Below are 15,538 nucleotides of genomic sequence, written 5' to 3'. Positions count from 1 at the left end.
ATTCAAAAGACTGTCGTAAATGGTCGTAAACATACGTAAAGGGCCGTGAATGACTCTGTGAATTCCGGCGTTAATTTTTATGCTATAGGTTTCTGATCTGATTTATCTATTTAACTGTAACATCTATGCATTTCATCGAGTTTTTAAGATAGAACTTCAGGGCAGCTACCGGTGAATTATGGCGAGCATAATTGTTTTGACGCCGAACGGTCGTCGCCAGACAGTAAAAGTTACACCTAATACTACTCTGCTGCAGGTATATAAGCTTTGTTTTGCTAAATGTCATTTAATTGTTCTTCAGCTGTAGGCGTTTAAGTGTTGACCTCAGAGTTCGTGGCCTGGTGAATTTTAAATGTGCCCACTCATTTTGTTATATACTTTTAGGTTCTAGAACAAGCCTGCTCAAAGCATGGATTTAATGCTCAAGAATTTGACTTAAGGTAGGTATACACTCCATAACATTCGCTTGAAGAATACGGCTGTATGGTGTTAGTCATTAATAGAATGCTTGTTTTTCTAGGCATCACAATAAAATAATGAATCTAGATGATGTAATTCGATTCACCGGTCTCCCAAATAATGCGCTACTGGAAATGGTGACGACAACAAAAACAAGGAAAGACTCAGAAGTTACTTTGGGTGTTCAAATTGAGACTGGAGAACGCTTTATGGGAGCATTTATGCCTAGTGGTCAGTTCATAACAGAAATATGTAGTCACAGTATTACCTAATAATTTACGTTTCATTCCCAAATTTGCCTTATACAATGAAACTCCACCATTGAGTATGTTCTTAACCCTTGTATTTGTTTTTTGATTGGATCAAATTTCTCATTACCTTCAACCGAATGATTGATTATCCCATGCCCATTTGTGCTTAGAGGCTCATACTTTGGGTGGTGCCTTCTCATTATCAATTCACGCAAAAGTTGTTGCTGGTACAGTTCAATTCTTCTTTATCATAACTTCTTCATCTTCTGTGCTACTATTTGCTACTTCAGAAATATCTTTTCAAACAACTGTGTCTTTTGACATCTTAGATACATTGTGGACAGTGCTGAATAAATTATGCCTGGATGAAGTATCAAAAGAAGGGAACCCTGTTGTTATCTACATGCGCACTGAGGTGTCAGGCCCATCTTCCCTTCAGACAACCAATCTGCGATCTTTGGGTATTACTGGAGGAAGGGCTATGTTAAGGTTGGTTGACGTCCACATTTAGCTATAATTACTCACGAGTTACATTTTTCTCATTGATTGCTGCATTTTATATTAGGTTTGTTCATCGCTCTCCTGAAGTTTTGAAGACCCAAGCCAATGTGTCAGCTCCTTTGTCTCGTCCTATCTCCAAACATAAAATTGATGCTGAAGCCGAAGAAAAAAATGACAGTGGTGGAACAGTAGATAAAGATAATGATGTAAGCAATTATCTGGGTACCCATTTAATGTTTTTATTTTAATATGTTGGTCTTGTGGAATCCGTAATCATGCAATCACTTTTTCTGTGCAATTGACAAATAGCTCTATTGATATTGATGAATTCTTCTCAGGTTCTCAGCTATGTTAATTCTTTCGTACATATAAGCCAACGTTTTGAGAGACGACTTGTCTCCTTTCTTTCTTTGTCTTTCAAGAGACGACTTGTCTCAAAAGACCTACAGCCAGTCAAATGACACCTGAGCCGTTTGTCCTCGGTGAACGGTCGTATCAGTTCACTGTGAAATTGGACTTTCAAAGAGTAACACGGCCTTGAAAATGGGAGATAAGTCATCTCTCAAAACGTCGGCTTATTAGAAAGAATTAACCTGGCTGAGAACCCGAAAAGAATTCATCAATAGTATTCACCAGGAGAAATTAAAATCGTTTATACCCTTTTTCCGAACTGACGGCGGCTGGGTGGATAATAGCAAGTTGCCAATCAGAAGCGCTGCCCCTTCCACCTCTCCGTTCCCCTCCTTCCCCTTCCCTTTTCCCCTCCGACCGGCGTTGCCAGCCTTGGGAATAACGGTACTTTCGGGGGTGGCGGAAGATTCTCAGACAAACGCTGAGCGATTCGGTTTGGCAACACTGCTAGCTGGAGAGCGATATGAACTGCACAGAGTTCGGAGAGAGACTTCTGGCTCCTACACACTTTCTCCTGTTGCTCTTCTGTGATTGGCTAGAAGAGTAGATGGGTCTTGAGCATGCTCAAGGTCAGCCGCCGTCAGTTCAGAAAAAGGGTATAGCTCTATTGATAGATTATCATACCTCAGACACATCATGACCGAGAGTTGTTGGGTACCACCAAGGCGCTACCATAAGTACTGAACTGACAAAAAACAACCACCTTAATCTGCCCCTGAATATCACTGTCCTTTCCTCCATCATTTTGAATTCCGTGGTATATGCAACTGTCTCTCTGTTGGTAGCCAAACGCAAAGTCTCAGCTGTTACTTATAACCATTGGGCCTGTGCTTGGTTTATTGACATTTTCAGGAATAGGAAAAAAGACATACCCTTTAATGGGAAAGGCCTCAGGATAGCTCACTGATGCAGGAGAAGTCTGTAACACGATCATTTTTAAGCGATCACGTAAGATATTCATCGTAAGGGATGAAAAAGTGATAGTGTGATTCAGATTTTAACAATAATTCATTTATGAATAAGTTAGCTTTACCTTTGATGCAGTACTTGATTTATAAAATTTTAGGTACCAGAATGAATACCCACGCATTAAATCCACACGTGATTTTCTAATGTAAGCTGCCTTCCACCTAAAGCTTCAGATTTTTTTAAACTTGTAAAGTAGTTACTATGAGGAATCATTTTTATTTTATTCTCAAACCACCGGATACAGCTCCTCTAGGCCATTTTATACCGGTGTATTCAACAAATGTAATAAGTAAAGGTGCACAAACAAACAACCCCTGGATAGGGGAAACCTACCCAGGCGGGACTCGAACCCGCGACCTCTTGTTTGGCAAGTGAGGACGTTACCCCATCGTCACCAATGCGGGCAAGAAATTATGACAGTTTTATGAAATATAAAAAAATGACATTTTAAAAACATTTTATTTATATAGGTACTTACAAATGAAGGCACATCGTATCAAATTTACTTCAACCATTTGCTTTAACTCATTCACTGCTGCTTCAGTCATAATGACCGAAACGCATACTTCATCTTCACCTTTTTGGTCATTATGACCGATGAATGAATCTTTTGGCCGCTAACAGCAGGCCAATGATCACAGCCACTTTGGTGATGTGTATAAGACAAGGTAGACATGACGCACAGCCAAAAGCACACAAAAGCTCAAATGGAGAGGACCCAAGTATTAAAGCGAAAGAAAAAAGAAAGACATTTAGCGCAATGGGTGAATTCGTCTTAAAATCCGTGGCAAGGAACGTGTTAAACAAACTGCCTTGAGTTGGTCTTGGATTAGGAAAAACACTTCGAAAGCAAAATGTTGTCTTCGTCATAAACTTTTTCACTTCGCAGTGCTGAATTATAGTACCCAATTTCCCCTGAGAGGTGCTGAAACACTGTATGCAGCACCCTCTGGCCAAAACTAAGCACTGCTTTAATATAATAATAATTTTTACTACGGGTATATTCCCAATTTAGAACAGAACATGTACATTTCTTTCAATATAACTCTTAATAATTGATAAAATATTCATAACATTGGATGGGATAGGATTAACATACTATCTGCTCAAATAAGACACGATGATCAATAGTTAGCTATTTTCATCATTCATATCAGTCTCTCCAGTAAAAAAAATTAATCATCAATTGCCATACTCCTTGTGCTGTTGTTCACTGAGCAGCACTGTGACATTGCTGTGCACGAGGCTTGAGTGGCAGACAGTATGCAGTCATATTTTAACAGTCCTCAAAGGATAGAAACACCTACATAGTCATAAAAAGTGTAAAGGTATAGGATAAACATTTTGCCTAGTAGGTAAAATTGTTGAGAAAGCAATCGTTGGGAACATGTTTTAGAATTTGGCATAAAAACACTGCCAGAGGACTTCACAATGTACTGTCGCATCTTGTTGAATAGTCACGCTTTCTTTTAACCTCTTCATCCTTACACTCAAAAATTAGGATTTCCAGTTGTGAAAACTTTTCATAGTTTGTCATCCATGACCAAGCATAGCCAGAGTGAGCGACTGAAGTCACCATTAAAAAAAATTGAATTGATTCCTTCCTCATAAATAAAGCTCTTTGTGCAAACCTGCTATAATAGAATTAGTGCTCAGGCTTGATAATTTTATACCCTTTTTCCGAACTGACGGCGGCTGACCTTGAGCGTGCTCGAAACCCACCCACTCATCTAGCCAATCACAGAGGAGCGACAGGAGAAAGTGTTTAGGAGCCCGCAGTCTCTCTCTGAACTCCGTGCAGTGCAGATCGCTCTCCAGCTGGCAGTGTTGCCAAATCGAATCGCATAGCGTTCATCCGAGAATCTTCCGCCGCCCTCGAAAGTACCGTTATTCCCAAGGCTGGCAACGCCGGTCGGTCGGTCGGATGGAGGGGAGCGGAGGAGAAAAGGGAAGGGGATGGAGGGGAACGGAGAGGTGGAAGAGGCAGCGCTTCTGATTGGCTACTTGCTATTTTCCACCCAGCCGCCATCAGTTCGGAAAAATGGTATAGCCTTTCACCAGATAAAGTGCATTTTCGTGAATCTCTAAAAAATTCAATTTGGGTAAGTGAACGTGTTAGATTCTTGTATAACATATTTGAGTTAGGTCTTTGAAAACCATCTCATAATAAATAGTTTAACTTTGGGAATGGGGATCATGACATAAGGTCATAACCAAATGGTCTCTGTACAAAAAGGTTGACCACCAAAATGTGAATGCATAGGTTGAGTTGTCTTGCAAAAAAGCAGAAGAAAAATTGGTTGCCGACCAACATAGTGGACAGGAAAGCATTTCAAGTTTATAATTTTAGTATCTAGAGAAATTTAATCATGCCTATGAAATATTGTGAATAGAGCATTGAAAGTAATAAATTAAATATGTGTATTAAATAATAAAATAAATCATGTGATTTTCTAACATATGTCCTGTCAACGGTCTGCAAAAGCTTCAATCATTTAACGATAATATGAAATCAATACTGGTCTGTTCAATCAATGTTTTTACCCTAAATAACTTCCATAATCCTATCTGAGTTTGAGTTATGTTATGCAGTAAAATATTATTCTGATGCTATTTTGCAGAAGTCTGATGTAGTCAAACCCAAAGAAAATCTTCCTAGTGTATCTAAAGCAGAAGTTGCACGTACTGAGAGCAAAAAAAGGACAGCTGCTGAAATAGAATCACCCAAGAAAGAATTACCTGTGGCTAAAGTACAAGAGGAACCAATGGAAGCAGAAGTCACTCAGCCAGCAGAGGAGAAAGTTGTTGCAAAGACGGATTCTGAAAGTTCTAAGGTATGATACCCATTCTGATCATAAAGTCTTTTGAAAGAAGCCTTCTATTGACTTGTGTATCGAAGACTTTTGGGAGCAGCTGTGTATTACACTTTGTTAAGCGAGCTTTGGCGGCTATTGCAAGGTGCATCATCAGGCAATGATTAAAGTTGGAAGGGTGGATGTCATTTATATACTCATCAATCCTCCTCTAACCAAACTGGACTGGTGGGGGAAGATTAAATTGATTTAACGTTAATAATTTAAAATAGGGTGGTTTCCTATTATTTTTTATTGCCTAAATCGAAAGATTATTACTCCTGGAGCATGCATTTCACGCTTTCAGATTTTTCAATGACGATATCTATTTTTCGCGATTAAATGAAAAGTGAAAATTTTCAAGCGCTCAAAAACGTGACAGCTAAGTATGAATGCTGGGAAAACCCCGTGTGACGTCATTCTGGCTCCTGCTGCCGCAAGTGAGGTACCTTGGGGCGAGGCTTTGAGTGCTGATACGATGCAGGATGCTAGCAGGTAGCAGAGTACCCTGCTAGCTGGTAGCGCTTGGCTTACATAAGGATTATTAATACCCTATCAAACGAAGAAATCTTTCCGACCTTAGACAGTTTTAATAAGTGATTATTAAGACATGCTTCCCTGAGCTCTGTGCCTCATGCATGCATTGGTAATCTCAGACGATGTAAAAATCCTATCCACTCGTATAGAAACTAGGTCCCTGTGTCGTCACGTGGAGTGGAATCGCATGGGCGCCAATCTGGCCTTTTTCAAATGCGGTTAAAATTGACCATTGCCATTCGTCTAAACTAGGAATTCTAAAACCAAATAATTTGTATATTATGAATACACTAATGGTGGGTAACGAATCACAATCAATGCCTTTCGTTTTCTTTGATGAAGGAAACTACCCTATTATATTCTGTGTGATTCAAAATTATTTAACTATGACATACATGGTTGCGGAGATTATAAAAAGTTAAATTTACTCATATATTTGCTTTCATTTCACATTGGTGATTTATGTTTAATATTTCTATAATTTCTCTTGTGCCACTATGGTTTGTATCATTTCTGTCTCATACTCTAACAGTTTGCATATGATAGTATGTAATAGACTGGCTGTTTAAATGATCCTTTAGGTGAAATAGCATTTAACAATTAATTTACTCTCGTATTTCAGCCTGTTGAGGTGAAGCCTGAAACCACAGCTTCATGTGAAGAAGAACCGATGGATACTACGGATTCTAAAAAGAGGGATGCCAAAATTGCATCGTGTTCTCATCAACAGACTGTTGAAGTGGAGGAAGAAATCAAACTACTGGTATTTTTCTTTACTGATTTGAACTAATTTTTTTTATTTTCAGTGTACATATTTGGCATTCACTAAGCTCTTTAAGAAAGTTTAATGTAGCAGCATACTGATGGCTAAGTTCTAACAACACGTATCTCAAATTCAGCCAGTCTGTGACAGGTATCTTAAACAAAGTGTAATAACATTTAAAAAATAAAATACAAACAAAAAGCAAACTCTTTGTGCGAAAAATCCACAGAGAAAAAATCATTCGCCTTGACCGGGATTCGAACCCGGATCCCTCGATTTCCGGTCGAGTGCTTTAGCCAGTTAAGCTACCGAGGCGTCATTCATCCCTGTGGAAATTTGTGGACTATACCGGACAAGGTGGTATGGACTGCTGAGCATATTATGCGACGAGCAGTCCAAATCGTGCGCACGGCGCCACAGCCGGAGAGTAAAGTCCGAACTTTGAACACATATAGGTGCTCTCTCTTTGACGAATTATTCATTATTCATTAAGCAACTCTTTGTTTGTAAATGAATGCTTCTTTTTCAGTTCTATGAAATTTTGGTTTTTAACACACTCAATGCGGATGCCTTGAATTCAAGGCATCCCGCGCTAGCCTAGGACGCGGATGCCTTGAATACAAGGCATCGGTCCCATTAGGTTTCTCGGCCCGCCATCTGCCTCCGCGTCTTCTACTAGACCCTGCAATTGTGCCCAGCGTCTCAGTGTGTTTTCTCCTGTGACTGGATACAAGACGTTTGCTTGCAGCAGATTTTTTGGCTTATTTTTATAATAATATAATTATTATAATTTTATAATAATATTTAATATTTTCTTTATTAATAGTGCAAATTTTAATAGTTTTGAACTATGTATGATTGTATACGATTAAGGAAGACATAATATCTGATATTATTGCGAAATATTTTTCCCGCGTGGCGGTGTGTTACGATAAATTTTCTCAGCATTAAGTGTGTTAATTTCAGTGTAAAAGTGCAAAAAATTTAATCGTTTCTTTGCTCACCTGAAAAGTTGCTATTTTTGAGATACATGTTGTTAGAACTTAGCCATCGATATGCATTTACTTTACTCCAAAAATAGTGATGCATCTGTTTTCATTAATTAAGTATGCTATTCAGCGTAGCTGAAAAAATTATCCTATGTTTTGTGGTTTTAATTCCCTACATATATGGGTGATTGCTCAGCTGCTAGTATTAACATGAGTTCAGGTATGTATATGTTTTGGAGTATTTTTTCTCAAATTCTTCTTTTATTACAAAATATGATTATGAAGTGGATGAGGATACACAATTTCTTTCACAGAAAAATTGGTGGTAGAAAAAGTTGCTAATATGAGAATAAATTAAATTTTTATCTTATGCATCAAATAAAGTGGAAGCTCAGCTTAGTGAGTGTTCATAATCCCTGGAAAATTGCTCACTATATTGGGCACTCGTTGTATCCAAAGATGAAGGATGAAGGCCCTCACGTCCTATATTCACCTTTAACTACCGCTTTTATTTGGTATCGGTGTTATTTTACAAAGGAATCAGATCTACGTTTATGTAAAATTGCTTATTTGTGTATTATTTAAGGTGAAGTAGTGCAATATCATTAATTGAGCTCGTTTCCAAACACCAGATTTCTTTAGCTGAATGTCCCAGATGAGGTATCGACATGATCATAGATATGTTATCTTCTGGGATTGTTGTAATGTGTTAAATAGCTGGACAACAGCCGAAAGAATATTCCAGACACTTTCAGTTGAGTTGTACCTATTGATTTAATCGGTGCAGTTACATGTATTGTATTTGTAATGCTTACATGTTCAGTGGCTGGCAAAATAAACATCGTGCACCTATTTCCACTGTCACCAGAAAAATCAGTGATCCCTTCTGACTTTCTAGTTACCTAGTTATGCACCACTCAAATGAGATATACCTCGTGATACCAAGCGCATACCGTGGCATGTACTTCTTAGCTTAATCCATATTTTTTAAAATGTGAATCATTGGCCTTTTGGTGGTACGCTGCCAATTACTTGTTATAACATGATTCTCACTATTAGCCATACTTGCAAAAAATGAGCTTACACGATAGTAATATATTTTTAGATTTTCCTCATTTTTTTTAAGAAAAACCTGGTTTCAAATCTATCAAAAGAGTGACTTCATACCAGATAGGCACACTTTGGTAAATATTTCCGCAGTATCAGTTTTGACTGAAAAGTTAATGCTGATAAAACTTCATAAGAATTGCCTTAATGATTAATTCTTATGGAACAGGATTCAATCCTCTGACCTCCAGCTTTCTTTGCCTATTAGTTGACCACTACTTACAAACCACACACACTATGTCTTTGACTAATTTACGAAATTTCCTGTTTTCAGCCAGGGGACCGAAGTGGATGTGCATTTAGCATGGATCAGCCTACCAGCTCGTCAGTAGGAGGAACAGATCTTCCCGATGACTTCTTTCACGTGACTCTTGAAGATGCTCGCATTTTGCTCAGGGATTTGAAAAAGAAAAGGTAATGATTGCAGGGATTATTTTGGGTGTCGATAATGGTTATGTGCAAGAGCGTACCCAGGATCAAAACTAGGGGGGGGGGGGGGAGGGTAAGCCATGGTTGTTCAAGCTGTAATATTTTACATTTTAGCATGGGAAAGGTGAATGGAACTAATGTTTTAAGAAAAATATAACAGTGCTTTATTAGTTGTTAAAATTATTTGCTTAAAAAACATTTTAGTTACATGTCTTAAACTAATATTAAAGAAAAATTGTTGAAAACTTTCGATTCAATCCAGTCTGATTTTCCTTAAATACTTCAGCAAGTTTTGCTTCTAGGGGGGGGCAGCTGCCCCCTCCTGCCCCTCACTGGGTACGCCCATGGTTATGTGTCTCTCTTAGTGGAATGTTGTGATTGTTACTAGATCCCTGAATTCAAATTTTGGTTAGGGAGAAATCCTTGCTCTCCATGATGCAAAAGTAAAGAGGATATATTTAGGTTGGAAAGTGAGAAATCTCACATGCCTTTCGAGCACTCACAATGAAAGTTCTTGTGGTGTGAAGCAGGCCCTTCTGCACTGGAAGGGTGCAAAACAAAAACCTCCAGCTTAGTCTACACTGAGCTCGCCCCTCACCTTTCCATAGCGACCTACTTATAGGAACAGTGGCTAAGCTAATGGGTTCTGAATGTTAATTTAAAACTTCCATGTGCAATTTAAATCTATCTGAGAAAAAATAATGTTTCAAAGGGATTACATAGAACTTCTTTTCACCACAGTCTCTTTATAAACAATAGAAATAATAGAATAAAAACAAAAACCTCTCCTACATTTGATTGCTTAACCTTAATTTGAGCAATAACATTCCCTGAGTGAATTCCAAAATATTTATTATTCATCTAATGAGTTTTTATTGCATAAGAAAATGTTAACCTCCATAAAATACCTTCATGCAAAAAAATACTTTCCGAGTCCCAAAAATTTTGTTAATAAGGGGTTTTTCATTTCTGGTATTGAAATGATTATTTTCTTATCTTATTTTTGTAATTTTAATATTGAATCCATTTCATTCCAGGCAAGAACTAGAAGATGCACCTCTGCTGACCTCCGCTGCCCGTCGTCAAAATGAAGCTCATTACCTTGTTATGCCATGTGTGATAAGAATCATGTTCCCTAATCGTGTTGTCCTGCAAGGCTGTTTTGTAGGTGGTGAGACAGTGCAGGATATTAAATCTTTTGTCAGTGAAAATTTGGAAGAACCTTCACGTCCTTTCCACCTGTGTAAGTCTGGAATATTTTTAAATTGGTCATTTAAAAATTAAAAGTCCTGTCATGAAGTACTGCAATGTAAGATATGTTAGAAAATTTTCCCTTTCACACGTGAGGCGCTTGAAGCAATTACGTTAGTTTCAGGTATGTTTTTTGAACATCCTCAAGATAAAATGAGCAGGTTTTTTTTTCTATTTGTTGAGGCTTTCAAAGGTTGAAAAATGCTTCTTGCCTCGTTACATCAGTAGACATTATGATGCTTCTGGAGTTAGTAATTAATTTTGCAAAACTTTTTTGTTGCTTTGAAAACCTCTTCGTGTTGCAATCAGTAATTTCCTTTGATGTAATTGTAGTGATACTTGACCATAGTTAAATAGTTGTATTGCATTCCATGACTCATCAGTATGATTAGAAAAAATGAATACATCTCAGAGATATTATTTTTTTAACAAATACGGTTCAAGTAATCTTTGCATTTTTAAGTCCAAAGACAGAAAATTCAAATGCCAGTTGAATTTGATGGGAAAAATATCTCTGAAACCATTTATTTGATAGTACATATTAGTCAATAAAAAACCAGTTTCAGAGATGTTTTTCTTACCTACTTTGATTGGTGTATATTTGGATATATTTACTGGACTATGTAATTCACTTTAGCCAATAAGTAGCTCAACTTAATTATTCCGATCCTTGCGTCGCTTAATTTTTTAAAATTTGCTCTTTTTTATTTAGACTTGGCTCCTCCCAAAGTTGTGCTGAATCCTGAGAGCCTTCTCTACGAAGTAGATGGTTTTCCTACCACTCTCCTCTACTTTGCATACGACAAGGATTCTTCTGCGAAAGATGACAGCAGTGGAGCAGAGCAATACTTACACAGTTCAGTTCTGACTAATTTAACCAGTCAAAGGTGTGCCGCAAAAGTTGCTCATACAGCTAGGTAAGTGATTGTTCTAAACCCATTTGGCCCAGGGTCTCTGAAAAAAGGAGAGAATAGAAACCTCGGCACTTATACTTGCTGTGAAGAATTTGCTGAGTTCTCATGAGTGACGCAAAGGAAATCACTCAAACGAAATATAAACCTTGCATGTATGTGAATTTCCATCAATATTTTACAAACAAATTTTAAAAGTTTTTCATTCTTTACTGGTTAAGAGATAGTTTACCTGTACGCATTTACCTGTGGAAGCCGCACACCTTTTCTCCAGAAATTCCGGTGAAAAAAAGGGGGTGCGCAGCTTACGTGAATCCTCCCAAATTTTAATGTAAGCCACGCACCATTTTCCCTCCAATTCTTTCATTTGTTTATTCAGAGTGTAGCATTGAAACTAGGAAACCTTTGCAGGAATTATATAACCTTATTAATCATGGTAATGTAAATTTATTGATTTAGCAACGAATCATGAGTTCCTATATTAGACTGCACTCAAAAAGTGCCAGGAAGGTTTTTTTCCTCACGAGCCGGCCCAAAATTGGGGGTGCGCAGGATACTCGAGGGCGTGGCTTAAACGAGTTAATACAGTAGTTTACATTAGGTATCACTAGGAAGATAATACCGCATATCTGATTATAGTCCACCTTTTTTTCCAAAAAGGGGGGGGGACTATATTCAGAGAAATACGGTACTTTAATTTATCAATAGAATCTTCTTGCCAAAAATAATAATTCCTTGATCTTCACTCACCTGAGTTAGCAAGAAAGAAATAAGCTACTCATGCTAATGCACGTTCACACTGGCTCGGTGTTAACCTAAGTCCATGCCATATGTAGTAACCATGGGCGTACCCAGTGTGGGACAGCAGGGGGGGCAATTGCCCCCCCCCCCCCCCCCATAAGCAAAAATAAATTTAGTTCAAAACAAAGTTATGAACAAATTTTCCTTTTTGAGAGAAATGATATTAGTGTAAGACATGGAACTAAAAAATAATCATTTTTTCAAGCAAATAATTATAAAAATTAATAAATTGCTGTCATAATTGCCTTAAAATTTTGGTTTTGTTAACCTTTTCTGTGCAAAAAAGTAGGGATGGACGGATCCAGGATTTTTTTCGGATCCGGATTCAGATCGGATCCTTGATTTTTCAGAGCCGGATCTTTCGGATCGGATATTTTCGGACCCAAATGCATTTTCAAATTCCTGATGCTGAGATTTCCCCGATGATTGTTCAATCTCTTGGGAAGAGTCACACTATGTGCCAGTCGTATTTTCCCTTTTTTATTTTCCACGGCTGAAATTCTCCTACGTAACCTCTGTGAGAGCTTTCAAACAAAACGGTTCATAAGTAGGACAAGAATCGCATGTGATGGCACATTCGAAGAGAGAATCGGAACTCTTTCCACCCTTACGTTGCATTCACTGAAACTATTATTTAAAATTTCGGATCCAGATCTGATGTCTTCCGCGACTTTGGATCCGATGTATCCCATGAAGGGCAATATCCGTGGATATTTGGATCAGAGGTATCCGATCCTACCATCTCTACAAAAAAGTTACAACTTGAACGACCACAGCTAGTTTTGCCCCCCCCCCCCCCCCACTCATAGTTTTGATTCTGGGTATGCCCGTGATAGTAACCTTTAACCACCATCTCAACATATGTTGGTTACTGAGATATTATTAAGAGTTCGTATGTAGGTGCATAGTTTGTAAATCTGCCTCGCGGCAGTGGTCAGCTCTGCTGGCGTGGCTGAAATTGGTAAAAGGAAGCATAAAGAGAAGAACGATACAATTATTTCCAGTCATTGAGTGCAAAAATGAATTTGTGGAAAAGACTCAGTAAAGTAAAAGTGACTTTCAAGAAAGATAAGTAAAGTTATTTGCCGTGTAATTGAATAATTTTGTCAATAGCCATTTACATACAGACAAGTTTTAAAACTTCAGCTCATCGGGGCAGTAGCAGTGAAGGGTCATCATGGTTGGTTGTTCACCAAGGTACTGACTGAGGTCATATTAAGTGCAAAATAAGATTATTGTATTTTCTTCTAAGTGATGCCTAATACTAGATGTAGCTAATTATTACAATCAAAATATCACTAATATTTTTTGTTCGTTAAAAATTGACTATAAGTGACATAAGAATTAAATTTCCTGTCATTTTGGTTTGAATAGATTTATTTTGTCACTCATGGTAACTCAGCAAATATTCTATTGTTTAAATTCTAAGTTGACCAATTCATGAAAATTTCACATCAAATCCTAGATCAAATTTGATTGTTCATAATTTGCAAAGCAAAAATAAAGCACTGAATTTGTTATTTTAGGGATTTTAAACTAATTTAGAATATTCATTAAAATAATGTCCTTGTTCTCTATCAGTAGATGACTCCAAAAAGATTTATGTATAATTTTTTTTATTTACGTACAATCTCACAGGGGACTGCAAATCAGAAACCAAGGCAGCGCAGTTAGTAATACCACTGTTAGCAGTTCGGTACGAGCTGCCACTTCCCTCCCGTCAACATCAAGAAAGTCAATCGATAGTAGCCACCGGCCTAAAGTTAGTGATTCTTCCCGAGCATCTGCCTCTCAGGAAGCCACGGAGAAAGTGCCCAAGTGGTTTCGACCTGGCAAGTGATGATCAAGGAAAAGAAGGAGCTTTAAAAACCACAGGTCTTTCCAGTGATTTCAAAAGTTTTGTGACAGCTCTTGCACTGTAGCTGCATCAAAGTTTGCTCTCTTTGGGCATTCTCCAAGGATTTGTTTTATATCATAATTGTTCATTGAATTCCATTGTAGAATGAAATGCATTTGTGATGCTGATTTTTTGTTATTCACTCAATCAAATTTCAAAGTTGATTGTTACTAATGTGCTATCCATAATAAATTCTTATTTTCTGATTTCATTGGTTTCCGCACTTCTTTAACCTTTACCATTTGATTCAGGAAAGAACTCAACCTTCGGTCAGCCGCATTACATATTTGATTGCTGAGTTCAGGTGCACTGTGCCTGACAGGCACAGGTGTGAAAAAACATTATGTATCGACTCTTAAGCATGGCTCACTGGTACACCTTTAAAGTTTAAAGCTTCATTATTGGTGTAAAAAAATTCTTAAATGATGTCGTATTATCTATTTATGTATATATTTGCAACTTTAGCTGATCGCCATATCCTCAAAGACCGGAGACTCTTCTTAAATATCATTAATGGCAATTACAGATCATCTGACCTTCTTTCTTTTTTTCCGCTTCCTGTTCCTTCGCACACGACGAGGTCAAGTGACCTATTTCTTTGTTTCACCCCCCACCTTTCTGTCTCTAAACGTTCTTTTCTCTTCAGACTTCCTTCTTCCATTAACTCCTATGCCAAATGTGTTCCAAATTTTTATCATTTTTTTCCTTCCCTCATCCATCTTACACCATCACTATCGTAATTTTCCCCCTATTCCTCTCACCATCCGATGTAATTTACTATTCTTTGTTATTTACATATTTGCAAATACTGTTGAATATTTTTTGTTAATTATTGGTTACGTTGCTTAACACGTTGTGTACGGATGGCGAGAACTCTCGTCATTTTTTTCCCGAACGTTCTGGACAGATGACGAAGATTCTCGTCATTTAGGCACGTCAACCTGAACAATTTTAAAGTGTACAATACATATTTGTTAGTACGTTTTCAGTTGTTGTTCGTTATTCATAATGAATTAATGCATCATAATGTTTGATTGGGTAAAGTTATATTCTAAACATTAGCTTTTAAACCATGTTTAAACCAAAGGCATTATGCTCTAATAGGCACATATTTCCAAATCGGCGTTCCTAGGAATTTAAATACCCCAGTACGCAACGCGTTCATATAACTAAATTGTTTCTCCTGTTACTGTGAGCCCTCTGTAATTGGCCTCGTGCTGTTTTTGGACTGGATTAAATAAATAAATAAATAAATAAATATTCCTTTACACACCGTCATACGGCCCGGAACTGATCCAGCTAGGTCCACTTTAGTGTGCTCTTCAGGTACTTGAGTATTATGATATGTAATGTATTTTGACATGTGAATTCTACAAGATAGGTGTTTTAAATTTTGCAAACTGGTTTAGA

The 15,538-nt window shown here is 37.6% G+C and overlaps 1 protein-coding gene across 1 annotated transcript; it reads left to right on the top strand.

Moving 5' to 3' along the window:
* Positions 1 to 23: 23 nt before the first annotated feature.
* On the top strand, positions 24 to 14,339 carry LOC124168976 (tether containing UBX domain for GLUT4). Its single transcript, XM_046547399.1, has 11 exons — positions 24 to 256; positions 385 to 440; positions 521 to 690; positions 1,040 to 1,199; positions 1,276 to 1,417; positions 5,213 to 5,425; positions 6,603 to 6,743; positions 9,114 to 9,253; positions 10,306 to 10,511; positions 11,232 to 11,436; positions 13,870 to 14,339. Exons 1-11 carry the CDS (start codon positions 179 to 181, stop codon positions 14,069 to 14,071), a joined length of 1,713 nt encoding a protein of 570 aa, XP_046403355.1. The 5' UTR covers positions 24 to 178; the 3' UTR covers positions 14,072 to 14,339.
* The last annotated feature ends 1,199 nt before the right edge of the window (positions 14,340 to 15,538 follow it).

This window comes from Ischnura elegans, chromosome 12 (genome assembly GCF_921293095.1).
Source record: "Ischnura elegans chromosome 12, ioIscEleg1.1, whole genome shotgun sequence".
In the NCBI taxonomy this organism is placed as follows: domain Eukaryota; kingdom Metazoa; phylum Arthropoda; class Insecta; order Odonata; family Coenagrionidae; genus Ischnura; species Ischnura elegans.
The sequence above is the reverse complement of the archived record's forward strand: the minus strand, read 5'-3'. Positions and strand labels throughout refer to the sequence as shown.

What these genes read in the sequence shown, in the direction of transcription:
- LOC124168976 (XM_046547399.1), top strand. Translation starts at nt 179, where the DNA reads ATGGCGAGCATAATTGTTTTGACGCCGAACGGTCGTCGCCAGACAGTA. An exon ending in GGAGGAAGGGCTATGTTAAG is followed by an intron (nt 1,200 to 1,275) that starts GTTGGTTGACGT and finishes ATTTTATATTAG; the next exon opens with GTTTGTTCATCGCTCTCCTG. An exon ending in CAGTAGATAAAGATAATGAT is followed by an intron (nt 1,418 to 5,212) that starts GTAAGCAATTAT and finishes GCTATTTTGCAG; the next exon opens with AAGTCTGATGTAGTCAAACC.